Source organism: Plectropomus leopardus, chromosome 12, assembly GCF_026936395.1.
Source record: "Plectropomus leopardus strain MGB_pleo_1.0 chromosome 12, ASM2693639v1, whole genome shotgun sequence".
Taxonomy (NCBI): domain Eukaryota; kingdom Metazoa; phylum Chordata; class Actinopteri; order Perciformes; family Serranidae; genus Plectropomus; species Plectropomus leopardus.
In genome coordinates this window covers 21,766,818-21,794,443 of record NC_142187.1, presented here as the reverse complement: position 1 = coordinate 21,794,443, position 27,626 = coordinate 21,766,818, and the positions used below count along the sequence as shown (strand labels likewise).

At 39.6% G+C, this 27,626-nt stretch overlaps 3 protein-coding genes across 9 annotated transcripts in view; all 3 read right to left on the bottom strand.

The window, feature by feature from the left end:
• The window catches only part of per2 (period circadian clock 2), a 35,144-nt gene extending 34,488 nt beyond the window's left edge, over nt 1-656 (bottom strand). For 3 of the 5 annotated variants that reach the window (XM_042496992.2, XM_042496996.2, XM_042496993.2), the window contains exon 1: nt 486-655. The gene's annotated coding sequence lies outside the window, so the exon portion shown is untranslated. Of the gene's footprint in view, nt 1-485 lie in introns of all 5 variants that reach the window. The other 2 variants (XM_042496994.2, XM_042496995.2) reach the window with 2 other exon arrangements.
• A 12,676-nt stretch (nt 657-13,332) lies between these two features.
• On the bottom strand, nt 13,333-23,549 carry LOC121951439 (solute carrier family 12 member 9-like). The gene is made up of 14 exons (XM_042497762.2): nt 23,092-23,549; nt 21,333-21,467; nt 20,945-21,082; nt 20,768-20,865; nt 19,603-19,804; nt 19,260-19,367; nt 18,888-18,999; nt 18,087-18,244; nt 17,437-17,519; nt 16,212-16,336; nt 15,906-16,098; nt 15,645-15,819; nt 14,910-15,056; nt 13,333-14,779 (listed from the first exon to the last, which is right to left on the bottom strand). Exons 1-14 carry the CDS (start codon nt 23,297-23,299, stop codon nt 13,839-13,841), a joined length of 2,823 nt encoding a protein of 940 aa, XP_042353696.2. The 5' UTR covers nt 23,300-23,549; the 3' UTR covers nt 13,333-13,838.
• A 180-nt stretch (nt 23,550-23,729) lies between these two features.
• On the bottom strand, nt 23,730-27,359 carry thpo (thrombopoietin). Of its 3 annotated transcripts, none has more exons than XM_042498208.2 (5): nt 27,044-27,344; nt 26,812-26,936; nt 26,549-26,635; nt 26,026-26,190; nt 23,730-25,192 (listed from the first exon to the last, which is right to left on the bottom strand). In XM_042498208.2, exons 1-5 carry the CDS (start codon nt 27,054-27,056, stop codon nt 25,046-25,048), a joined length of 537 nt encoding a protein of 178 aa, XP_042354142.1. In that variant the 5' UTR covers nt 27,057-27,344; the 3' UTR covers nt 23,730-25,045. The 3 variants fall into 3 exon arrangements, with proteins under 3 accessions (XP_042354142.1, XP_042354143.1, XP_042354144.1); XM_042498209.2 differs by having other exon boundaries at nt 23,730-25,189; nt 27,044-27,339; XM_042498210.2 differs by lacking the exon at nt 26,549-26,635 and having other exon boundaries at nt 27,044-27,359.
• Between the last annotated feature and the right edge of the window lie 267 nt (nt 27,360-27,626).

The window sequence follows — 27,626 nt, the reverse complement described above, 5'->3', positions numbered from 1 at the left end:
TTTCATGTGACAGTGACACCAGAAAGCACGTCTACATTGCACCATATGTGACTGACATCCCGACCTCAGTTATTTCTGTCTGGTCTGATCTATAACAACTTCATGGCATCGCGATATCAGTTTTATTGCCTGCTGCATTGAGTTTCGTTATGTAAACACAAGTTCCTTTGATCGCATGTCACCGTTGGTATTTCAGCTTACAGCACTTTAAGGTTACTCCCCTAATGATGGACTTACGTCCCCACTGTCATGTGGGCAGGGCTGGCTGCCTGCTGTAGCCTTACTGACCGGGATTGAGTCTCACTGACACAGTTATGCAACTTCCACGCTTCCCGCTTAAATTAGTATTTCACACATTCAGAGCACAGCACGTTAACACTGATGTTATCTTCATATGTCGCAGTTTAAAACATCTTTATCGCACAGTAACACTGATAATGCACGCTAACGTTAAGGCTCGAACACACAAGTAAAACTCCACCAACCTCACACAAGGAATCCTCTACTAATCCCGCCGTGAAATAAAGACTTGTTTCATATCTCTTTATGGTCCCGAAAAGAGTTACTCAGCTGGTCCTGGGCTGGTTTGACACACTGCTCTCCGCGCATTAGGTTCACATACACATCGAGACGCTGCCCTGGATCTCCAGTGAAGGCAGTGACCTCATTTCGAGCTCCTCCCCAAGCTCCACCTCCAGATCTTTTCCCATTGGCCCACAGAACCGTCTATCTTTACGTCAATTTGCTTTGCACCAATCGGAGCTGCCCGCCCCCCATGAGGGCGGCTCCGCTCGCTGCCGCTCCGCGCTGCTATTGGTCCCTCGGGCTGTCAGTCATTTTACATAAGGATGTCATCGCTTTCACGTGGAAACCCACGGCTACCTCCGGCGTGTGAGAGGCAAGAGCAAATCACTACGACGGAGCTGCCTGTGAATGAAGCGGTGCCGATGGTTGGCTCACAGCTGCTCAGCACGGCCGGCTGTTATCTAAACGGTTATACAAGTGTGTGTGTGGCCAATGTGGGTGAACTGTTTGGTGTCATCGTTCGCGTGAGCATGCGAGTTCCTTGACTATGCGAAAAAATGTGATAACACTGAAGATATCCTTGATTTGTGCTTGTTATTTAACTTATAGCCACGCTTACATAAAGATCACCACAATGTCGCGATGATGTTTTTACGGCGTTGCTTTTGCAGTTACGTTACATTACAACACGTTTTATTGTTATTTAGTTTGTAAAGCACGTTTTAGTGTTATTTAGTTTGTATTTAATTTTTTGTTTTAAGATCCAGTGTGTAGGATTCAGGGGGATATATTAGTAGAAATTGAGTAATATAATAAGAAAGTTTGTCTTTATCACCTGTTATCCATTACCTCTTATTCTTAAATCACCTGAAAATAAAAGTTATGTTTTCCTTACATTTGAATTGTTTTGTCTACATATAAGAAGGTCCTTGTTCATGGAGATAGCCATTACCATGGTTCTACAGTTGGCAGCTGTGTTTGTATAGTACAATTCATACAACAAGGCAATTTATAGGGCTTTATACAGCACTGAAATAGAAAATATAAAAAAGGATACTTATTTACAATAAAAGAGTAAAGAGATAAGATATAAAAGGTAAAATTAATTACTTAATTACTTTTTAATTAATTTAAAAAGATTTACAATTTTTTAAATAAATATCACTAAAAAAAAGAAAAAGCGCAGACAAGAGATACAAAGATAAAATGATTGATCAAGTTTAAGAATGAGTTTGCAGTCATTAGGGGGTGGAGTTGGCAGTTGTAAAAAAAACATTTTAAACTTTGACTTAAAAGTGGCCGGTCTGGGGTTGTATAACATCATCTAGGAAGTTGTTCCAGCCTTGTGCTGCATGTTATCAAAATGCTGCTTTACCATGTTTTTGTTCAAGGACAGACAAACCAAACACTGGCTCAAGACAGGGCCATTCACGATTTCTCATCGGCCACTGTGGTTAGAAGCCCATCTACAACAAGCAGCGTCTGAGTTACACCGATTTGTAGCATGAACCTGCTTTCTTCAGTGTTAACACCACTTTAAATCAATGGGTCTATTATTGTGGAGAGGAGACCACTGTGAATAATTTGGCTTCCGGTGACAACTTCCTCAACATCTGAATTTTACATTATCGAGAAAAAACGTGAGCATAGATTAGCAGGTGGTGGGTGAGCCGTCTGCAACACCATGCCAAACAGTGTCAGTGCAGGCGGCGCTGGTTATTCAACTTTGAACTGCTTTCTTCAGTGTTTTTTACTGGTTTAAATCACCAGGTTTTAACTGGTTTAGGAAAGGACACTTATGAAGATAATCTGGCTTCTATAACAACCTCCTGAGCAATGACCGCTGAAAGAATTCTAGTGAAGTTTTAGTAGACTGAAACCTGAAATTCACCGATAGTTGCCACCAATTCCCCCTAAATCTTACACACTACCTTAAAGATATGTTGCAGAGGTGTGCTCTGACAAATAGACAAACAGAAAAGACAAAAGGAGATATTTAAATTCAAAGCTCTGATTTTTTATCTATTTGTCTAGTTGTTTTAGTCATTGATCTGTGAATGTTAATGTTGAAAAGCCTGTGGAAAATAAGGTGTATTCATATATAAAATTTTCATATTGTCTAACAACAGGATTTTTATTATTTCAGCTGAGTGTTTGGGGTTGTTTCAAAGTCTTATTTTCAGTCAATTTAGTCCCTCTAGTGGCTGGGTTTGGACTCATGTCAGCTTGTGATGAAACCACTTGTCAGTGGTGAATTTGTGACCTGTTTTTGGCACCAAGGGTTTGGTGACCAATGCAAACACTCATTACTTCAATTACAGTCTAACAATACATGTTGTAATTTATGATTTTGACCCTCAATTGATGACACTGTGTGCATGTGTTTACTATACTTGTACTGTGATACTTCTTCCTGTCTTGTTTGCAATATGAATCAGACGCTGCTAGTTATTCCCATCATGACACATTAGTGTCAAATGTAGTGGATGACGAGGACAGCTCTTGATAAGAAGATATTCAAATGCCTACCCAAAACTGAAACTTCCTTTAGAGATTCCTTAGATGAACCTCGGGGTCAGCTAATGGACCTAACTGCCTTGTTGAACTTACGACTCTTGTAAGCAGAACTAAATTACGACAGATTTTATTGCCTGACCGACAGTTCGAGTTAACGTACGACTCAGTTGGGGCAAGGAGCTGTCAACTGAGCTCCTGCAAAGACTCAAGGAGACATCAGGAGATCTCTACATCATAGAAACCGACAATATATGTCTTTGTTGCACAACCAACATGTGACATACCAGAACATCTCCAGACTGTAAGAGAGAACCACATTAACTGATTTCCGTATTCAAAGTAAGACATACTTTGAAATGTGCTACACATGTTCTAAATGACGATTTAGAACCAGAGGATTTTGCACGAGAGAGAATGTGAGACAAAGAGAGACTTCTAATGAGACGAAGCCTGATAAGCTGTCATCGTGATCTCATCTCAGCCACATGAGGTGTCAGAAGATGATCCAGCTGTTCATGGAGAGAGAGAGATGGACGAATCAAACTCAAGCCGAATTTGCAACGTTCAAACCAGCCGAGGCCAGCCACCGGAACCGCACGAGCGTAACCGAGCTGCCCGTCCTCACAAAGGCCACACTCCAACTTTCCAGAGCGAACCGTTTCCCTGGCATCGAGACTTCTGAGGAAGGTGAAACGATCTTTCCTGTTGCTGTTGGGGTTGATGCTCTTAAATGACAGCGGCACATAGGAAGTGTTAGACTTAAGTTAGGATCTCCCATTAATACAATTATGGGTTATTCTCTGATCAGGCCTCTTCTTTATCTTTTACCTCAATGTTTTATGGGACGGGCTGCCTCTATACTGTTGATCGATGCTTGACATTGCCTTTTCTTTAATCTTAACTTTTCATCTGCTTGATCATCTTGCACTATTTCAGTGCACCTGATCAAGTCCAGATGTCACATCTAATTCAGTTCCTCACTGGTTTTCATCCCCTCATTTTTATTGTTGCTTCATTTATTAGTTTGTTGTTCATTTAGTCATTTTATGCACTTGGTGTCTTTGCTGTATTGACTGTTTCATCATGTATCCCTACTGATGATTAAACTCATTCATTTGTAGTTTTAGGAGTAGTTTTGCTGTGTAGTGAGTAGTTTAATAAAATTTAATTTATAAAGACACTTGATCTTGTGATGTGTGTATATAATGTCAGGTCCCTGTACACCTGGAAAAAGAACTCTGGAGCAAATTTCACATTATGAAACTAGATTAATTTATAAGGCAAAATGGGCTATCAACTTTTTTATTTTAAAGAGTGGTGCTCCAAGGTTTTGAACTCTTTAATGTAAATTTTTAATGTAAATTTATTGTTCCTGATAGCCAAAGTTGAGTCCCATTACTCCACTTCATCTTTATACCAATTCATGTTTCTGAGTCATAATTTTGCATTATGAGTTATAGTTACATATTTTGGTATTGATTTATTAATGAATTAATCATTTTAATTAGTTGCTAATTAATTAATTAATACATCCCCCATTTAAATCGCTACACAAATTAACACGTTTCTCACATTATACTGACATCGGTTAACACATTTAGAGACACTTCTGTAACCCTGTCTAAGCATCTGCTCCAGAGAGACGCCTTTCATCAACTGAACATCAAGACAAGGCGGTGATTAATGGAAAAGAGTCAGCTCTAAGAAATGATGTCTGAACTGATATAAAAGTAGGTCCATATACTGATAGTGTATTTAACATATTTCATTTACTTTAGTTCTGTAGATATATTATATATTCTAGTATATTCTTTCAAATCTATAATATGTAAGTCTATATACACATACACACACACACACACATGTACACACACACAAGAACAGGATATCTCAAGAACACCTTGAAGGAATTTCTTCCACTTGGATTAAAAAAAAAGGATCAAGGACACAACATATGTTTTTGGCTGTAACTCAAGAATTTGTTGCTAATTATGACAATATTTCACCCAAATGTCTAATAAGTATAAAAAATATACTTTTCTGGCCATTACTCAACTTCATATATCAGGAACAGAAGAGGAGACATTTGGTTGGACATTGAATTGGTGACACTAATCCTGAAACTGTGCTTGGTGTATAGATCTTCAGTGCTGACAGGTTGTCGATGTGCGTGAAGCATCCATGTTTTCACAGACATGGATGTAAACATTACATTAAATGTAACTGCAGCTTGACTGGCGTGCGGAGGCATACAACCACCAGGCTAGAATTCTATTTTTTTTGGTATTCTGTAATAAGCTATTTCAATTTATTTTATTTGTTGTGGATTTTTTCTATTGGTATATATTTCTGTTTACATATTTATCTTGTAGTGTTAATTTATATGCATTGCTCCCTGTATAGTGCCTGAATAACCTGCTGCTGTAACAAAATATTTTCCCAATTTGAGATCAATTAAGTTCATCAATCTACCCACCCATCCATCTTTCTATAATTGGACAAAAGCCACAAAAAAGTTTTGAACATGTATGATTTGTATGGGTGGGGTCAATGAAGTCTAATTAAGCAACATGCTGCATCAATATAAAATAGCTTTGAAATGTTATGATTAAAATACTGAAACTGTTAGCCACTAAAACAAAAAAAAAATAAGCCAATTAAAATGGTTGTTGTCTTGATTTCTTCAACTGGGCCCACAGATGGAAGAGAGTCTGTTGTGTCTGTTGTGTTGTCTATACTGGCACAGAAAAACAAGTTTCCACATAAGGAACAGGCCAGCACCAGATGACAGAGAGAAATAGCTGGTTTTACGGTTATCGCTTGCCTTGTGATCTGCGTCAGGCTGAGCGAATGCAAAGAGATGAAGGTGAGAGGTGTGTGGGCATGACATCAACATGTAGGGCGCACATGTTGTATATTATAACTTCCGTACCTCAGTCACAGCCTCGTGCACTCACATTCATGTGAAACAAATAGATACTGACAGATATATGTCTATAAAGGGATAGGATATATATAAGGGAATATATTCTGTGCCTCATTTAAACGTGTTTCAGACACACTATCAGCCTGAAGTGAATAATACGTTACTGTAACAAATAGCACAAAATTAAAAAAAAGTATGCATACTATCACTGCTCTGAAATATAACCTCTCAATGGAGTTATTTTATTCTACCTACCATTCTAACTACCACCAAGCTTGAAATAAAACTGCCCCCTCAGCATTAAAAAAAACGTCAACTTAACATGAAATAAAATCGTAAGCGATTTGACTGCCTCCAGCTAATCCCGCCTTACGCAGTCAGTGACGCAGACATCCAAATCACAGAACCAGGATTAATAATACACGATGAGATCCACACGATGAGGCATGATGAAGTGTTCCCTTGTGTGATGCCTCAAAGTAAAAGTGTGAGAGTGACGCAAATCAGCTCAGCACAGCAGTCCTAGTTGTTATCCAGGCCTATCTGAAAACAAGGGCATCCCCGCTATGAGGGGGTGGAGAGAGACAGCTACCATATATGAGCATAAGTATCACTACTAGTATTGCTCATACAACATGCTGAAGGCAACAAACAGCGAGCCAAGTATGATAATCTTGCAAGTCGGTTGCAGTGAATACTGACATGATCATGTGGGTAAATAATGATACACAAAACTGATTTAAAGGTGTTCAAGTCTGGAGAACAAGGTTACACACTGACCCAGCATGGTTGGTGTCTAGAGAGACCCAGGCTCTACAGATAATGCTCTGTAGCTGAGCGTGTGGTAGGCAGTGAACCCAAGAGTCATGTGGTACTCCCAACAGTTAAGCAATTAGTACATTGGGATTAAAGGGACAGTTCGGCTCTTTTGAAGTGGGTTTGCATGAGGCACTTAGCGACAGTCAGACAGTGGTTTCCAATGGGGAACTGAAGCCGCTATGTTGCTCTCTTCAAAGCCAGACTCTATTAAGAAGAACAGTAATTTAACATCGCTAAACACAAGAGCTGCTGGTCTACTGCTGCCTTGACTTGTCAATTTGTGTTATTGTGTGAGTTTGGCATTTAAAAGAGTTAGTTCAAATTCAACAAATTCATTGATTGAGGCAGTTGTTCGCTTTTCTGTCTCAACCGCCTGTCTCTACCAATATATAATATATTGTACATCTAAACTGTTTCTGATTTTTTAGAGTGGGACTTTTTTAAGGAGTCCAAACTACGTTTTGCTGCTGCTGCCGGCCAGAGGAGTACATTGCTTAGACTCTGTGGTGGTAACTCTGCCTTCTTTTCCAAACTGTGGGCAACCTATTGGAGATAATAAACTAACTGTGAATAAGTACCTCATATTTGAATAAAAGAACAAATTACACAGGAAGCACTCAGAACCGGTCAATATACAACCAACCTGGCTGTCAGTCTTAATATTGACCTTTTGGCCTGGATGCTACTACTGTTCAAAAATTATCATAAAGTCACTTCCTTCTCGCGCCCTTGAACTAACCCTCTTGCAACTTTTACTGAAATCTTTTGATTTTAAGGTGACATTTTTGAGGTGACATTACTTTTGAAACATCCTCAATTTCCTCTTTTATCCAAAAGTTTAGACAATAGTAAGTATGTTTTTCTGAAAAGTGACACCCAGGGCCTCTGTGTGCTGAAACACAGTAAGAGGACACAAACTAAAGCATGTTTTTCTTTACATACAGAATACCACAGAACTGGCATCCCAGTTCACAACAATATAAATCATATTCTGGGCACTAACATCTTGAAAAAAGTGATACAAAGTATATGGTTAGTGGTAGAATCCCTGTTATCATAAGTCCACCAATAACATGATACTATATTGCATATGGAGGTTGTGCGTGCTCTCCCACAGGATAAACACGACTGCAGTCTTCCTCCCACTCGCACATGAAGTGGTGCTATTTCCACAGTAACAACAGTTTGAACTACGTCACTAGTGGAGATGAAGGGACGGCTGCCAGATGATGTGGGATACTTTCACATCAGGCTACAGATATTAAGATGCATGATGAGATGGACTGCTGCCAGCTCCCACTCTTTCTATTTTGCATATCAGTGGTTCTCATTTGGGAGAAAATGCTGCGGACAGTTTTTTTTAGAAACTTTAGATGTCTCTTTGAAAAACTTTGGAAAAACTGATGGATTAGGAATTGGAATCTCTTTAAAAGAGAGCTCAAGATCATGTGGCTACATTGCCTGCCTTCAGTATGTGGGTGGACAGTACACAAACGTGCATTACGCTATCCCCTTTCCTGACAAGAAAGTTACAGTAATGTGACACATATTCCACAAGCACTTTTTGATTTCAAAGTTTTGTCAGATTGACAGATATTTTCTCTCAACTGAGCAAATTTAATCTGAGCCACATCCTGCTGTTCAGAGAAAGAAAAAGCACAGTGGTACATGACTTTGTGACTCAAACACGCCAAACTGTCTCTCCCCTTGCATCCTACAGAAAGGCACTGTGTTCATTATTAGAGTGCTAGGAGGACGTTATCCCCTCCTTTACTTTCAGTCATTAATTAGATGGAACACATAATACGCCTACAGTACATCACTTGTGGCTGTGAGAGCAGCACAGAAAGCTTTTGAATGTAATAAACTCTGCAAATTAAGCCAACAGGGAGATGAGCGGAGAGATCGAGAAAGATTCTGAAAGAAGATTTTAGGACAGAAAATGTTAACTTCACTTTTCACAGCAGCATATATATTCCAGCAGCTTTGATTCACACATAAACATTTAGCTCACCATTTAGTTTCCATAAGGGTCCACATTTTTATGACAAGTCATCATACCAGTACTGAGGGACTTCTATTTTTTTCCCAAGCAACACAGACACTGGTCATTAGCGTTCTTGCTCTCTTATTTACATGTTTTCTTTGACTCATGACAGGAACAGTGTAGAGGACAATAACTTAAGTTTTATCTGTTAGTCAACTGAAAAGAGTTCTGATGCTTTAGTGATGTAAAATGTTTTATTTTGGTTTTATTTTTTATAAGGCAGATGATGCATGTTTGATGGTGTTGGCCTGAAAACCACAAAAGCACAATAAAAGCATTTTCCACCTCCTACTCTTGAATCAGAAATGGGTGAGAGCAGATTTGTATGGTTAAGAACGTTTGGTGCATCTGGAGTTAACTTCTCTTATTTTTTCCCTTCATAGAAAATTAAGAGGAAGTATAAGAGAAATTAAAGGGAATGTTGCTGCATGAGGCCCATTGTCTATTTAATAAACTCCAGCAAAGTTGCTGATGTGTACTAATAGTTTCCATTTGGTTAAGAATTTTCATATACACATTGGCCATTTTCTTGAAGGTAAGACATGTGCATCACTGCCCAGTTAGTGTCGAGTGGGTATTAATGCATCCCACTTTTAACAAAAAATAACTGTCAATACTGTTTTTTACTACTAAACATGAATGCCAGCCAAATACAGATCCACGGACAGTTCTTTACGCTTATTAGCAACTCTCCATCCCACAGCCAATTGGTCGGAAGTGATTCAGATCCTTCATCTCGTGGGCACCCTCAAACTGGCACCCATGGCTGTTTTGAAAAAATTGATTTTATTGTGACTGAAACGAAAATGGTGCTTTGTGTATAAAGTGTGTTGGATTGCTTTGTGGGAAACTATATTAAGTCTTTTATATTTTAGCAAGCAGGTGACTTGCATGCCTGTTAACGTGGTATCCCTTTATAGCACTTGGAACCCAGAATGCCTCTGTCTGTGAACACATTCCTTCCCACATGCAGTTTTTCAGTGATATGTAGGCGGGTGTCAGTAGTCCTATATGAAAACTCATGGAAATCTGCTGCTAACATGACTTGGCACAGATGGCGTTGTCTCATCGTCAGAAGGTACACTATAGCTGTTGCCCACCGCCACCAAACCCAACTGCCAATGATCAATAGCTGTAGCCAGGTTATTTTTCATGCCAAACTAAACCAGCTGACAGCTGATACAACGTGTCACACAAGGAGCCAGAAAATCCTGTTGAACAATTTTCCCGAATACTTACATTTTAAGCCTTAATATCTTAAAATTAGAACAGTAATTTTCAGCATCAACACTTACATACATTAGGCAGTGATAAATTAACTGCCAAGACGCTGCCATTTTATGGGAAAGTGTTCACTGACTAAATCTAATGGTGGTTTAAGAAGCTTTGTCTTAAAAATATACTTTACCTATTTTCACATTATCGTAACAATGTTGATCGCATGTGTTACTGAACTGAGGTAAATTTTCCATCTTACCAGCGCTCAGATCTCTCTGCTCATCTTTCGGCTCAAATCCATCGGATATCACATATTGCATCCTTTGTGTCATCCGGAGGATTTTTGCTGGCTCTAGCACTGTTGCTCGAACTACAGATTGTACTTTGCATTTTCGTATGCCCATCAGAAACAGTTCAAAAGAGAGAGGGGGCCACCCCTCCGACTAGCTCTATCTCAAACTCAGACCAAACTCTGATCAAATGGTAGTGCAGGTCAAATATAAACCAAGATTCTGTTAATGCATTGCCTGTTTCTCTACCTAAAATGTTTTAAGAAACAGAAAAAACACTGAGATTAAATGTTAAAACTAAGCAGCAACAAGATTCTGTTACTGCACTGCCTATTTCTCACCTTAATTGTTTTTTAGATACATATATTAGCTCACTGTTAACTGTAATATGAGATCGTTTGTTACCAGTAGGCTGTTGTGGCTTGTGTCAAAACTGAGAAACTTGCATTACATCAACCACCATCGAGAGTGTTTGTTAATCTGGAGCAACACAGTGTATTCGTATAGTTGTAAGTGTTCTACCTCTTGAGCAAAGGGGAATGCCACAGCCCTTTTGCTCTGTTTCTCCAGTCAGGTAGCACAGGATTTAAAAATTATTTGTGCCATTCTACTGCATTTGAAGGGCTAAGTACAGAAATCCTGGGGCCAAATTAAGTGATTTTATCTGCTACTTGAGGTACTCTATAATCCAAAACTCATGAGTACAAAGCAGAGTGATACTGTAATAGTAGGCTTTGGCCATGTTAGTTCCTTAGGCACAAGGATACAGAACAGCTCCAAATTTCTTGTGCAACCCCATTTCACCCACGGTTGCAAGAGGGGCAGATGACAGGATTTTTGTTTTCCTTTTTATGGCCCGATTCCTCCTATCGATCAGTGGATGTGTTTTGATAAAATGCAGAACAGAATGATTTCCATATCTAAAGTCTGAAAGGATCCCACTCCCAACATGGTAGTCGGAAATTAAAGCTATTAGTCAGCAGGCTACAAGCACCACTTCACACCTAAAACTGCACTCTTGTTCAGCTTCTCTTTCATTGATGACGATGAGGCACGTACACTGTTTCAATGCACTTTTAAAGGAAACGGGTGAATTAATGTATTCCCTCTCGTGAAACAAAAGCAAGGGTGGTTTTGAATGAAGTGCTTTTAGTCCTGAACAGTTCATTGATAAAAAAAGACATGAACAGACTATGATTTTCAAATGTATTAGTAACAGACAACAGCATCCTGTCAGAATTGTTACTTAATTTTAAACAGAAACACTTGTCGCTCTTTTCTAAAGAGGTTCTAACAAGCCCTGCATTGACAAGTACCTGACGCCTCTCTCACAGAATACAAGACTAACAGAAGGCCACTGTGATGCATTTCGTACTTCGGTAGCTCCCCCTCTCTGAGCCAATCCACCGGTAGGAAGTGATTCAGTCGCTCCATCTTTCCACTTGTTGGCTTAGGCGGAAGAGACGGATAACCCTCAAGCCAACACCAAAAACGGCTCTGACAATTTGGATGGATCTACAGGTGCACTATTGATTCTTTGTGATTTCTAAATAAAATCTGACCTTAAAAATCTACCCATGATAGAAAAGATCCAGCCTGTTACTTTGGACTTGGAGCCAAATCTTCCTCCATCAGTGAACAAACTCCCTCCCACATGCAGGTTGTCAGTGGCGTGTAGGCGGGTCTATACTTCTATGCGCGAATCACAGAATTTTCTCTAACTGAACTTGACATATGGCACAGATGGTGGCTGCTCTCCACCAGCAGGTAAAGTTTCACCATCACCCACCACACACTTCCTATTCCAAACTGACATGCTCTGTCATTCAGGTAGTTTTCAATGAATTATAATGCCTATAATGATGAAATGTTGCTTCATTTGTCAAACCAGATTATGTGGATACCATAACTATAAGTATAAATAACAAGGCATTATTCTTGACAGGAGTGAAAAATGGAAATATTAGGGATGCAACTCAAAACATCCTGTCTATGATAATGCTTAATACCTGTTTGGAGTGGCCATGTGCACACCACAAACTGGCCTTCTCCAAATGTCCACTCAAATCTCTTAGTGTTGGACCCTTGGAAATTTGAATTTCTGTGTGCTCAGTACTAATGTCAGGGGTGCTTTGGCTAAAAATTAATTATACAGAACAGGAAAGCACTCTTTAACTGTTTTATATATGAAACATACGCTTGACACTTTTACTGAATCTTGGTCTTACCAGCAGTGGGGCTGGACATTTTATCAATGTTATATTGATATCACTAGATATCTTTTTTAATTTAGTTTTCAAGGCTAAAGAAAAGCAATGTAATATTCTGAATTTACCATACTGCTCTTGTTGTTCTATTATTTGCCTTTATCCATTTAGTAATTAAATCCAAATAACTAATGATTATTTCTAAAAAAAAAAAACTCAGTGTAAGTATCATGCAAAAACAGCCATAGTCCACTTCACAAAATCATCGCAATATCAAGGTCTAAGGTCTAACATATGGTGACATGTGTTACTCCGTACCCCATGGTCCTAACCTGCAGGTTTGCTCCACTTTTGTCTCCATGTGATATACACACCAAATTTCTGAATTAAGCATGAGAGCCAGTCAGCAACAGGTCAACCACTACCAGTCTGGTCAAAGTCACAGACAGTGAGCCTGATAGAAAACCTGCGAAACATCAGATTAGCGCCTACATGCGCTGAGAGTCAGGATTCATATTTATTAACTGGCAATGGCAGCATCACTACACTACACTAAAAGCCTGGTAAAAGCAAACTTGGTACAGCGCATCAGTAGAGCCTCAATACTGAGCCTCTATTGCCCTCTGCTGGCATTGAACAGCAAAGACACTATTACATCTTTATGGTGCTCTACAAGACCAAATTTGATAAATTGATTTTGTAAATGTTTTGTAACGTGACTAATGAAGTTATTTACTTGCATCAAATTTCTTCTCAATTGTAAATAAATTTGTCAGACAGAAATCTGAAGTAATACAATCATTCATTTAATTAATTTTTCTATTAACTTGTACAAAAATCAACAATGTTCAAGAGCCATCCCCATATGGTCACAGTATTTCATCAAAGGCATGGGCCTAATACTCTGATTTTCACAATGAGTAGACAGCGAGGGACTGTCCTCCTATCATCCCACAAAATATGCAAATTATACATCATTGTGCCAATACAGGCACATCTCCAAGTGATGACTCAATAGCCTAAAACCAACAGCCTACAATTTCCAATATCTAACAAGTAAACTTGAGTTCATCAAATCCATTTCCCCCAAGTGTTTTAATAGTATAAAGGGGAAAAAAAGAATCGTTTAACTGCTTAATGTGTGTATGACTAGTAAAAAACTGGTTTGTTGTGGTGTCAGTGCCAGGTCTGATGTTGTGGTTGACAGCTCAAATATCAGGTGAATAAACTGGTAGCAACTGCCCCATACCAATAAGACCAAATCAAGGATGCTGATGAAGCTGAAAATTTTAGAGGTCAGTAGTGACCACAGGAGTGACCCCGTGAACGAGCAATGTTGGACCCAGGTCTCGACTCAACACATCCACCTGGTGCAGATAGGCACGGTAACGGCCTGTGTCTGCCGGTGGCCGCGGCAAATACAGGAAGCGCACAGCAGGCTGTGGGGCGCCATGTCTGCGAATCAGATTGTTGACAGCACAGATATAATCATCTGTTAGATGAGCAGCATTATTGGGAAACATTTGGATACCATCTTCCTTCTCAGCTATCTCCGCCTCTAGTTTCTCCCCCCTGTCCTCATTCTGTGCAGACTCTACCAGATCTCTCTCTCTTCTGCCTCGTCTCTGCCAGTGCAGCGCCACCACCTGGTCCCAAGCCACCATCTCCACCTGAGCTGAAATCCTGAGCTCCTTTAACATCACCCGCAGCTTCTTCTCCTCCGCTTCCTTCAGAGTGCAACCAGCCTCAACACACAGGAACAGGCGAAGTCTTGCCTGGCTCCAGGCACGGGTCTCTTGAAGCACGCAGGCCAACTGCAGTAGGAACAGTGAGCAGATGTCAACGTAACCCCGGCTGTCTGGTCGAAGCAGATTTAGAGGCCACACGTCAACGAATGGCCCCATCGTGCTTCTGTGGCCCCCAATCTTTCTTCCTGAACCCAAGACCTGCTCTCGGTTAAACTGGTTGAAGTAACGAGCCAGTGTCACATTCTTCCCCATTTTTACAGCGTCAGCAATCACAGACACATATTCTTCTTCCTGAAGGTCTTTGAGTTCCTCAGCACCCCGCACATTTGGGAAGAAGGGTGACCTCTGCTCTCGGGGGTCTATGGATGGAGAACCTGCATCCATGCCAAAGCCTGTAGACAGGAGAATTTTACCTTGGAGGTCATCTTGAGGGGTGCAATCATCATAGAAACCCAAGACAAGGGTGTTTGGCCTCATTCCACCTAGATGCAAACAGATGGATCAAATGTGTGTTTGAGAGTATAACCGTGAGGTTTGTGAGTAACAAATAATCATATTTTAATCATGAGAACAACCAACATTATCATACAGCAGCAAATTAAACTGGCCTACCAAAGCCTGTGATGAAAAGAAGGTTCTGAACTCCATGTCGGACAGAGTCTGCCAGGGTCAGGTTGACAAATGCCTTGATGTTTAGATGATCCACCAGAGACAGCCATGAGTCATACCGGCTCTGCAGAGGATCAGAGGGCAACCCATCTGCAGTATCACACACAAAAACACACACAGAGTCAATGTGTTGGAAAGAGCAAGGGCAGGATGTGTTTGTTGCAAGTTATCAAAAAAAGCAGCTCCTTGTGTAAACAACAAAAGGCTGCCACGAATCAGATTGCATGGTGATGAGAGTATGACTGACTGAAAACAGCCAAATAACAACAGCAGGTGACGCACTGTGTAACTTTAGCAGGGATACATAAAGTTTTAAGTGCCTACTACTGACAAAAACACATTCCACGTGTTGATAATCTTAATTTATCATTCATGGGAGAGGACAAAAAGCAAACAGGATGGTGCTTTCTGCTGCCACCTTAAAAAAGCGCTATAAAGGTGTCCATGCATAGCTGTCCTCCTATGAAAAGTCATTAGCACTCTGGTTGAAGCCATGCTTTGGCCAGGTGCAGCCTTAAGCAGCTTACTACTTGGATGTACTGAAGCACATTTTGCAAATTGCATTTCTGAAATTGATTGCATCAATAAATCACCCCAGCCCTAATAAAAACTTTGGGGTTTAGTATATCCATTTAAAAATATACATGTACATTGGCCTCCTACCTACACAATTCTTACCCAGTAAACCCAGCTTTACATGTCCCAGTACATAGAGGCCACTCTTCTTCAGGTCATTAATGAAAGTCATAAGACCTGTACAGCTGCGAGGGTTTGCCACCATCAGCAGCAGCTGGGGCCTCCAGAACTTCACGTGGTCCTTGCGAACATCCAATCTCAACAGGTACTTGCGCACCTGAGTGAATAAAGATGTGATGATGTAGTGATTCATGCAATCTTTCACCATATTATAGCTTCAGTGATATGGCTTGTTTGTGTGACCTGGTGGAAGATGAGAGCCTGGCTGATGTAGCCCCAGTTGCTCATGGGACTGAGGTAGTGGATAAGCATCAAGAGCAGCAGCATAAAGGCAATGCTGGCAAATGCATAAATAGCACTGATCAGGAACATCATGATCAGGCAGCCAAGCATGCCCAGAATGCAGGTATGCCATGTAAAACAGCGGAATGCGGGTCTAAAATAAAAAAAACAAAGACAATGATAGCTTAAGGAATGAAAGTGACCATTTCACCCTGAATGTGTAAATAAGATCCAAAACAGTAAGCCTGTCAATATCCTGAACTGTACCTGAAGTTTGGTGCAGAAGCCCATTCAAGAGCCAAACAGGCCAGGTTCACAGCAGCATAGACCAACAAGAAGAAAATGGTTACAATACCCGCAATGGTGTTCAATTTACCGGCAAACAGCACCACCTAGTGGAAAAAATAAAGATTATCTTGTCTCACATAAATATATTTTTATCTTGTTCTGCAGAGATCTCACAGGTTGCAGGTACAAGTTTTAAACATTGATAATTAAAAAAAAGCAAACTTTTTAACTTAAAGTCTGGATGCTTTGGCCCACGTATTTAGTGGTACGGAGAACAATGTATGCAAACAATATAACTTCTAATATCTGGACTACCTGATTTGCCTTACACTTCTGGATGTCTCTTTAGCACATTATGAACTACCTTAATAAATAGCTTAAATTACAGTTATACTATACATGCCCATGACTTTGTAATAATAATTTAACAAACCTTGCTATCTAGCTAATAAGCTGATGCTAAGTACCATGGTAGTGAAATGAGGAGTCACTTACTAGTGCAACAGGACAGTGCCCTGCTCTGTCTCCCTGGCAAAACCTTTCAAGCCTTTCTCTTCACAAATGGACAAAAGTGAGGATAAAATGTATTGCACTGCAGAGTGGTAGGCGAAGGACGAGTAGATCAAAATGTGACAGTAGTCCATTAGATGGTCAGCTGTTAATTTAGCTGCTCTTTCCTTGCTACTACCTTCCCCTAAGATGGGCAGCACTGCATTTTTCACCAACAAATTTAAATAAACAAAAGGCAGTGGCTATACACAGTATAATGTTAATGGTGATGTAATTTCAGCAATTATCGATAATACAATTAGGGAAAAAACATTCAAACTTTGTCCACTTCATCTTTCACGTTACTGGAACCCTTTTTTTTACTTACTTTTACGTTACTTTTAAACATTAGAAGCAGAAAGCAAAATGGAAACCACAGTTTAAAACAAAGATTTAGGGTACATGACTCACTCACGCACTCACGCACACAAGCGCATATTTCTTTAATAAAAGTTTATGGCCAGCTAGCCATCAGTGTAATGGTAAAAATGTATCCATTTGGAGGGTGGCTAAAAAGTCATTTCATAGGGTCAAATTGTAAAAGAGGCCACTAACCTGACATGCAATAGAGCAATATGAACAGGAAGAAGTTGAGGGCAAGATAAGTGACTTTGAGTCACCGTCACCACTCCTTGTATACGGTATACTCGCCTACCTGTACAAGCAACCAGGAGATGAGCACCGAGGCCCAGGGGTTCCCACTCTGAGAAGTTTTCCTCGCCGGAGCCAGGACACCACCTGTAGAGATTTAAAACATTAACAAAAGCAATAGTCATGCTGTTATTGCTCATGATCCTACATCAGATAAACAACTGAGTCATCTTGCTCTCGACCTTAAGCCTAACACACAATGAGAGGATTTTTTTCCCTGAGAAAGTCAACACTGCAAGCCATCTGTTGTCAAACGATGCCTTCCAAATTAACATGCCTCCACTTGGAAAACGAGACATGATGAAATTAATAACAAGTGTCAATTTCTCACATCTGAGATGGCAGGCCTCTTTCAACAGATGGCAGATTATTAAAATGTTGAGTCAGCTTTATAGAAAACCAGCTGGAGTTGGATATGCTTTAATATACTCTGGATCAACCACTTAGCCCTGATCATAACCCACACAAGCAAGATTAGTAATTAAATCCTTCTCACTACAATAAAATGGTCAGAGGTAACATCAGCTAATACCCTATTCTGCAAAAAAGAAACAATAATATGCTGCTCTTTGGTATCTAGTTCTTAATGTTGGGGACAACTGGCAACACAAATTGCAAACACTTGGCAGCAGGACACATGTTGAAGAATCTCACCAAACAGGCTGTCTTTGGAGAGGGCATACAGGACCCTGGAGGCTCCAATCAGGTTACTCATGGCAGCAGAAATGGTGGAGGAGTAAATCCCGATTGTCACCAGTGGCGGCCATACACTGATGTCTCCCAGGAAACTGTAGTCTTTTTGGAGGAGGTGACTAAGGATAATGGATAAAACTCCAAATATGAAATGAGTCAACCATTAGCAGAGTAAATGTATTAATAAAACCAAATTAATTTATATCATTTGACAAGTGCACAAACAAAACAATTCCAAGAACAATCTCAAACTATAGAAGTGATATTCCATCTTTGAAAAAGATGGCAATACACAACACACAAAAGATTTAGTGTCCCACAGACTCAACTGAACAGGTTGAGGCACTCATTTGTTTTACAGACTGTCAACCTATTAAATCAAAGTATGGCTTCTATGTAGCCTCAGGGTGCCTGGGTCAATCCCTACTAATGTGATAGGGAATGAGTAATATGATGCACTGCATCCACTTTTCGTAATGTATGATGCTATTTGTAGCATTTATTGTATGATTTTGTTGTTTGGCTTAATGTTGTTTTGTATTTATGTGTACTTATGTGACACAGTTGATGCTCTGGGCAACAAGACAGGAAAATAAAGTGAAATCAAATAAAAAAGTATGCAAAAAAGAGAGTGTTTATATGCAAAAATCTCTTTTGAAAAATCCCCTATTAAATATTTCAGCAAACATTGTGTCATGGGTAATTTAATAGTATGATATAAATATATATGGTATATATTGGTGGATTTCTGCTATTACTAACCGGTCACAGGTCCACGCAGCCAGCAGACTAAGTAGATTGTATGTGATGAAAGTTGTAACAACAGCTGCGAGCGTTCCTCTTGGGATGGAATAGCTGGGGTTTTTCAGATCACCTGGAAAACACATGACAAAAGTTTCAACAAATCTTACTTCAGTTTTGTCACAGTTTGGCTTTTCCCAAATATGTAAACATAAACTGTGTTGTATCTTAAATGAGGGCCTGGATTCACCAAAGTTTTCCTTAATTGGTTTTTAAAAAAGCTTCTCTCCAAATGTACCCCCCAACCCCTTGAAGTGACACGTTGGAAGAAACAATAAACTTTTGTTTGCCCTTAAAGAATTTATTTATTGAAGTAATTTTTCACTATCTTACCTGACATGTTGGAGCCTGCCATGATCCCAGTGCAGCCATTGAACATGACAGCAAACACTGTGGCAAAATTCATCATGGCACCAGTTGTGTAGTCTACTGTGTATCTGGCTGGAAGGAGTGACAGGAGGCTCATCATATATAAATATCAGGGACCACTACTACAGACATGGATTTCCAGCATGTTAGGTCATTTATTTTATATTTAAGCAGAGAAAACAAATCTCTGAATTAAAAAATCAGAACTCAATATTATAAAGGCTGTATTTATTCCATTTCAGTACATTGTTAAATTAGGTTTAGGATTATTATTAAAGCACAAAAATGTCCAAAGTCCAACACTTACGCAATAGGTTCCCCTCCAAGGTATGCAGCTGGAAGCCAGTATAATTGGCAGTGCTCAGATCAGTACTGTTCAGACCAGAATTATCTGGCAGAATCACCACAAATGGCCCCACAATGAAGAAATTGATGAAGATAGTAGACAAAACCACTGTGACTATGATGACAATAATAAAGGTGGCTTTGGCATAGATGTGGGCTCCCACCTGTAATGACAAGCAAACCAGTTAAATTTAGAAACTGCTGGCTTATATATCTTTATTCCCCTGGCACCACTGCAGAGTCTACTTTTCTCTTGACTTTCAATGGGGCCAAAGGCAAAGTATACTGACAACAAACAGCTATAGAGTAGATATTCACTGTCCTTAGTAGATCACTTGTTAAATGTATAATGACCTCCTTACCATTCCTTTAGCACCACCATCAGGCCTGATTTTAAACTTTTAAACAAGATAAACAATAAGTTATGGCATATAGAGTACTTTATTTATCCTAAGAGAAATTGTTGGAATAGACAGAAATAGCTACATAGGACTTTCTTCTTTTAGCACCATGTAGCAAAAAAAAGCAACTATGCACTCAAAATCTCTCTGTAACTCTGCAGATTCCCATGAAAGTTTTGAGCACAATCATAACATGAAGACAATTAACCTTTTAATTCTTAATTATTCGTGGCTTTTGCTTTAGGTTGCAGTATGGAAGAACTTCACATTTGTAGTAAGAGGTTACTTTTATTAAAATATTGTATATATTGTAGTTTTTTTATTCTGGGATGCCTGTTAACAGCAGACAAAGGGACTGTTGATGAAAACTAGTTTTTCAGCTAACTCGGGTGCATTTAAATTTGTTTGTATGTGGGTAAATGCACACTATCTCTTCTCAAGTAAAACATAAATCAAATTAAATTCAACCAACAGCACAGTATTTTTTGCATTTAAGTGTTGAATTCCACATTGAATATTTTTAAATTGTAATATCCAACAACAAAGCCTTTGCAGCCTGCCAGCATGGATTTGAACTTAAGAAACTTTATTTTAAATAGTTATTTAATTAGCAAAACATAGTTCTCAGAAAAATAAATCAGAAAACTCCCTGTATTTGCATAAGCCAAAGATGAGCTGCCTGACAGTAAAAAAAAGAAGAGCAAAATGAAAGCAATAAAATCTCACCAAGCAGACAATGAAGCACAGGAAGAGCAGAACAGTACCATACAGCAAAGACCACCAGTATCCTGAGGGCAACACCTGATGGGCACCAGCAGCACCCTCTGAGGGACAGTAAAACAGGGTTAGTATATTAAAACACTCACATGTCTAGATGTCCCACAAAGTCCTAATGTACCTTACCTTCTGATATGCCAAAGGTAGACATGATGGCTTCAACCAAACCCAAAACATAGAGAGCACTGCCGCAGACATTGGCAAAGAAAAACATGATCCCAATGCTGCCCCCAAACTCTGGACCCAGGGCTCGACTTATCATGTCTGAGGATCCAAGTTGAGAGAATTCTGACTCCAGATTTACAAATGAAATAGAAGGGATTCAATATCTTACCCTTAGAAAGACAGTTATAGATCAACCACTGGTCAAGAGAGGGAACCTGTGCTATTTGTGGAAAAGGCAAATCATGGGGGGACATTAAAAGCAAGGACATTTTTTCTCAAACCATTAGTCAGGCTTAATCACTGACATCCAGGTGAGGCTTTTCGGCTCTGTCTCAGCAGTAAAGGATACAGTAGGCACCTCCAGCGTCTAAAGCCCCATTGGTGGATATGGCACAGACAGAGAGCACAGTCATTGTGATGATAAAGTAGGCCACTATGAACATAGCAATGGACTGGTACAGCCCTGCTTGACCCACAACAAATCCTGCAAGAGGTAGGAAGAAATCTTATTTACAATGTAGCCTGATGTTCACCCCTTCAGCCCAGGACTGTTGCAAAGCAACATGCAGGATAATTATCCTACTTCGACTATGAGTTACAGAGATGCAACCATTAGTCAATTAACTGATCAAAAGAAAATCAGTCACCAAGAATTCTGATAACCAATTAATTATTTCAGTAATTTTTGAAGCAAAAATGTCAAACACTTGCTGTTTTTAGCTTCTAAAATGTGAAAATGTTCTGCTTTTCTTTGGTTTAGTAAATGAAGAGTATTTGGGATTTGGCCTGTCGTTTGGACAAAAAAGATGAACTGAAGATGCCACTTTATGACTTAAGGTTCTAAGAAATTGTGACAAGCTTTTTAAATTTTTTTTATTTCTTTAATTAGTCAATTTGTAGACAACTGATATACACGTTTACAGACTACAGTTAACACTCACTGTATCCCAGACATGTACTGGTTTTGACTCACAATATCCCAAACAGCAGGCCTTTCTAATGCTGTAAAAGCTATTTTAAAAGTTATTTTTGTGTATCCAATATTACTGGATATAGTTTGTTGTTTGAAAACACTTACAGGTAGTTATTCTCCATACTTGACAATAATCGGTCATCTCTGGCAGAGTAACATTACTTACACTTGTAAAGTTCATAATATCAGGTGGAATAACATGATTAAAGGCAAATCCTAAAACACTGTATGACTATTTAGGATTTTTTTTTTCCATTTATAGAGTTTTAGCGTGATTCAAAATCACACAAAAAATAGTATTTCACCAATACAGGCTATCACTTTTCCAAAGCCTTTGGTACTGCAGGTGTACTTTGGAAACTAACACTGATTTCTCTCGAATGAATGATGCTTCTTGGGTGATCAAAAGATAAAAAGGGAGGAAAAAATGATTTGATTTGTTACCTGGAGGTATTTAATTAAATAACTTGCACCAAAAGGTCAAGTACTGAAACACTGTGTCCGAATCACAGTGAGTCTAAATTAAAACATAAACTGATTAATTGTGTAAATAATCAGTCGATTGGTCATTAATAACAGTGTTAAATGCAGAATTTATCAATTCTAATATGGATAAAACACATGGTATTAAGTGGGCTAGTGACTTTCTTTGATAATTTCTCTATTTTCTCAAGAAAATCTTTAATTCGAAAATTTGCTGCTTTTCTCTTATACTTAATTTAAACCTAATACCTTGGATTGTGGACAGTTTGCTTGACCAAACAAGCTAACTGAAGATGTCCCCATGGGCTCTGGGAAACTGTGATAGGCACTTAATTGGTTAGCAAAACATTTAATTGATTAATCATAAAAGATTGACACATTAATCGATAGGAAAATGTTAGCTAAAGCCCTGAAAAATCATGTCAGACAATAATGAGTTAATCACTGACGCATTTTCATCAAAGTTAGCTTCTTTCACTTGTTAGCGTCAACCCCTAACCGCCAAAGGGTTCAAAAGGAACCGGAAGGACCTTTTTTTTTTTTTTTTAAACTTAACGTCGCTTGTGTTTAAGTTCAGTCCAAAAATATGCTGGTTTTGGGACAACATTTTTACAACATCGACGTTTTTTTGCTCTCCTTTACTGTCACTCACCAATTCGCAGGAACACGACGACGCTAAACATGGACAGTAAAGTGGGTATGACCACTCCGAACATTACTCCGAGCTTTCGGGTGGTCTTGTCCTTGGTCCGTCGACCGTCTCTGCCCTCCTTGGCCCCGACGTGTTTGGACCCATCTTTCGGCCCGGGACTGGCGCTGGCGGTGAGTCTGTAATGTAGAAGAGGAGCCTTTTCTGACATGGCGCAGATGTTAACGGTTATTAGCGGTTAACGCGGCACGGTGGCATCAACGGAAAAGCACAGTTTCAACTGCACGCGCTCTTTTAAAGCCTTCTAACGTGTTTTCCGTTACGTAGCTGCGGTGATATTTGATATATTTCGCGTTAGCGGTTAGCTAGTCCAGTGGCCGCCATTAGCCTCCGCGCCTCTCCTCCACGAGCCTGGTTCACCTTCCGCAGGTAGTGCCAGCTTGCTAATTAAAAAGTGACGTCGCCCCCTTCAATGGGCTCATCCAATAAGGTACACCTTCTCCGTGATTATTACTCTGTTTACGTAGTTTAGGCCAATAGCTTGTATTTAGCAAATAGCTAATGCCTTACCGTAAAGTCTGCCTTATCCAAGGTACCTAACTGAAGAGCCAAATACACAAATGAGTAATTAAACAAATGGCTGTATGAAATCAGGTTTATTGCTTATCATATTGCCAAGGTTTTGTATTATAAACAGCATTATATTTCAATACATAGTGTAGCAAAAATGTCCTCTTAAATGCGAACTCTGGTTATTTATTTACATGAAGAAATTCACCAATACATCTAAAGTGGATTTCCTGAAATGGAAAAACAATGCATAGACACAAGCACACATCTACAGCAAATCTTTGTAATGTACAGTGTAAACAAAGAAAATATCTAAAAGTGCATTGAGAATAAACTATATTTGGTTACTAAATTCATACCAAAATGTTTCACCATGATTTCCAGCCTACAGTATTCTTTACTAAGGGACTGCTTGTTATTTATCAGAGCGAGGGAGGTGGTACAAAATGGGCCACGCACTTTAATTATAAGCACTGGGGAGGGAGTTGTGTTTTTTGATTTGGCTCAGAGGAGGGGAATTCGACTTTAAATGGTTGTATTATGTTTTTAATTTAAAGAACTCAGAACCTACAAATCCACACGTGGATTTTAAAAGCATGTCTCTTTTCAAAATCTTTAAAAAAAAAAATCACACCATTTATTATAGCCACAAATGGTGAAATGTGGGTATTTTATGGTGGAGGGGGAGTGATATATTTTCCCCCAGACACTCAGGGAGGCTCAAGGAAAAATATTTGTAGCTCTAAGGAGGGTCATGATATACAACCCTGAAGTCACACCCCATACACCTCTGTACTCTGATAAATTAATTACAGTCCCTAAGTGTCTTTTTTAAAATTCAGCTAATGCGCAAGGACTGTATAGCAGTATTTATACAAAAACAAGAATGAAAATAAAACCGTTTTTGCACTGGGATGTAAATTCCTATCCACTTTGCAAGACCTTTGCACCACTGAGTAAGGAGCAAAAAAGTTGCATAAAAACATGAATTGTTTTTGTTGGCTTGTATTGATTCTATGGGCCTACAATGACATTTCAATTTAAGGCGATTTATGTAACATAAAACAAAAAAACTGCAATCCTGTCATACATTCATTCGTCTTTGATGCTCATCATCTTCCACATGTTGCTGTCCTTCATTTCCCTTTCCTCCTGCTGTACTTCCTCTTAATGACCAAAAGAGAAGAGTGTGTGTCTTCCTTTTACTATTAAAAAGTCACACTATACGAAAGCAAACTTTTCACAAATTTGAAATTTGAGAAAGGCAACAAGGTGAGGAGAATATCCAAATCTCTCCAGCTGTTGTGCTCCAGTGGATTGTTATTCTCCATCTGAACTCATTCCTCAGTTTGTGAAGAAACTTAAGTCCACTGAAGTTGTTCTTGTGTCACTGGGAAATACATCTGTCTTCCAGGTTCACCACAAACCGCTCCAGTTTGCCTGAGATCAGCTGGTTGTAGTTCAACAGGACCATGCTCAGACTCAAGGTGCTTTGGGGAACACAAGATAGTGCTGGACTCACTGCTGGTCCCTGCTGGTCAAAACAGAGAACACAAGTGAGAGAGTTAAAAAGTGAAAACCGAAAGGACATGAACAAAATGAAAAAAGAGGCTGGAAATTTAATTTAAAAAAAAGACGAGTAACATAAACGTCAACACATATTTTTAAAATGGTACTATTTACCAATAGGAACATATAGAAAAGTGATGGTTGTCAACAGAAATCCACCAATTAAACCCAAAATTTTATTATGTAAAACAAAGATCACAGGACATCTATCTTTCACTGTGTCTCACTGGGAAAGTATGCACCGCTATCTTCTTCCTGTCCCGAGGAAGGAAGGCTTGGGGTCGCACAACATAACATCATCACAACCCAAAGCCACAGATTTATGAGAAACCAGGATATTTCCACACCAGAGGAAACTGATAATGCCTCTGAATCAGATGCAAACCAGTGAGAGAGAAGCCCATCAACACATTTTCACTCACTTTGTGTGAATGTGCATCAACACCCTGATGAATTTCACTTGGCTTTGTTTGTGTGTGAGTGACGAAGACAGACTGAGCCTGGAAAGCATTGATTTGGTGATTTACAGGTCAAAAAGGCATCCAGATGACAAAACCAAAGTGAAAGTTTGTTAGAAGCCAATGCTGTTTTGAGAGCATTTTGTTGTTTACTGTATATTGATGTGCATTTGGGAGCTTCTCAAATTTTAATATAGATATTTAAACAATTATATATATTCAAGACATCCTGAAACTTTGCAGCTAAATTTATAATTGGACCTGTACACTACTGTAGACCAACAAATAACCAAAATCATTGCTTGTTTTCATGCAGTCTGTCTCTGTGATCATGTCTTACACTTAGCTGAAGGTGTGTGAGAATGAGCAGGTAGTTGTTGATGTTGTTCTCCAATCTCTGCAGTAGCGAAGTTGCACATGCTGGCTGGCCTGGGGCCCTCACAACCTTCACACCTTCAATAAGAAGCCTCAAGGATGCAACTATGTCTCCTCTCTTCTCCTGGTGCTACGGTAATACACAAACATACAGAAAAAATGAATGCAATGGCATGTTTTTAGATGATACAATTAAAGACAAGCCAAAACCAATAGTAAAAAAGTACAGGACTGTTTGTTATTTACGAGAGGGGAGGAGGTGGTGCAAAAAGGGGGAGGCATGTCAAATAATTTTTTAAGCACTGGAGACGGAGTTACGTTTTGTTTTTCAGCTTAGGGGAGGGGTATACAAGTTTAAATGAAATAAAAATAAAATCTAGCATCAATGGAGAGATGGTCATGCATTTTTGCAAGTCACTTGAGGACGCTCAAAGAAAAATATTACTATTGTACTAGAGGATTTTGGATTCATACATGTGCCAACATACTGATTTGTTTCCCCAGGATGCTACATGAAGTTCGGTACAAGGGAGCTGAACCAGTGTGGAGAGGGTCGTCAAGCCATCACAGTCATTCTGCAAGGGAGGAGACAGATGACAGAAACGGGACAAATAGATGGACAACAGAGAGACAGACTGATGGGAGACTACAGGTAAGAACAGACAGGCAGGAGGATTAGATACATCACCAGCAGGAGGAAGACAGCCAGAGAAATGTTGGGAAAATGTATCTGTAACAGTCGTATCCTCACCAGTGCACTCTGCAGCTCTGCCACAATATTCATAGCCCTCCTGGCACTTTTATCACACACAAATTCTATGGGTTTGGTCTCAGCATCCCACAACTTAGAGGCTACCATACAGAGCAGCAGGAGTCCTGGACGAACACATGAACACACACTGAAGCCGAGGTGCCACAAGCCAGCTTGTTCAATGTACAACAAGTGCATTCAAATCCTCACAAGTTAAACTTTTAGGACTCACTGCTTAAAGCCATGCCCTGCTCGGCCGCTCCCGATGAATCCTCATTTGTTCCATTAAGAAATGTGCCAGGTGAAAATCGCCCTGCGTCCACTGTGGAGGAGCTGTGTGTCCTTTTTGTCTTCTCACCACTTGATTTCCCACCTTCTCATTCAGCAGTGGGAAGTGCGAATGTTATCTAGCCCGAGAGCAGGATGCACTCCAACTTCCCTGCCGCGCAGCTCATCAAAATGTTATAGGCTGTAAAAGGCATTTCATTGATATTAGCGGTACTATTTTGCTTCTGATTTGGCAGGAGTTCACTTTCGGTGCGTTGAGGGGACAGCATGCTTGCTGACTAAAAGGTTAATGATTTATTATTGTGAAAGACTCCATTTACACAGCTGACACCGAATCCAGGCTTGACTGCTGGAGGCTATTTACTTTTTTCTCAAGGTTTGCTCCAGCCAATAACGGTAGTAATGTGGGTTCATATAATTCACAAAATTGGTGTCAGAGGGAGGAACACAGCCCACAGACAGCACGTGGGTGTGTGTAAGCTACATGTGGGTGTGTAGCCTCTTTGTGGTGACTATATTACATACAG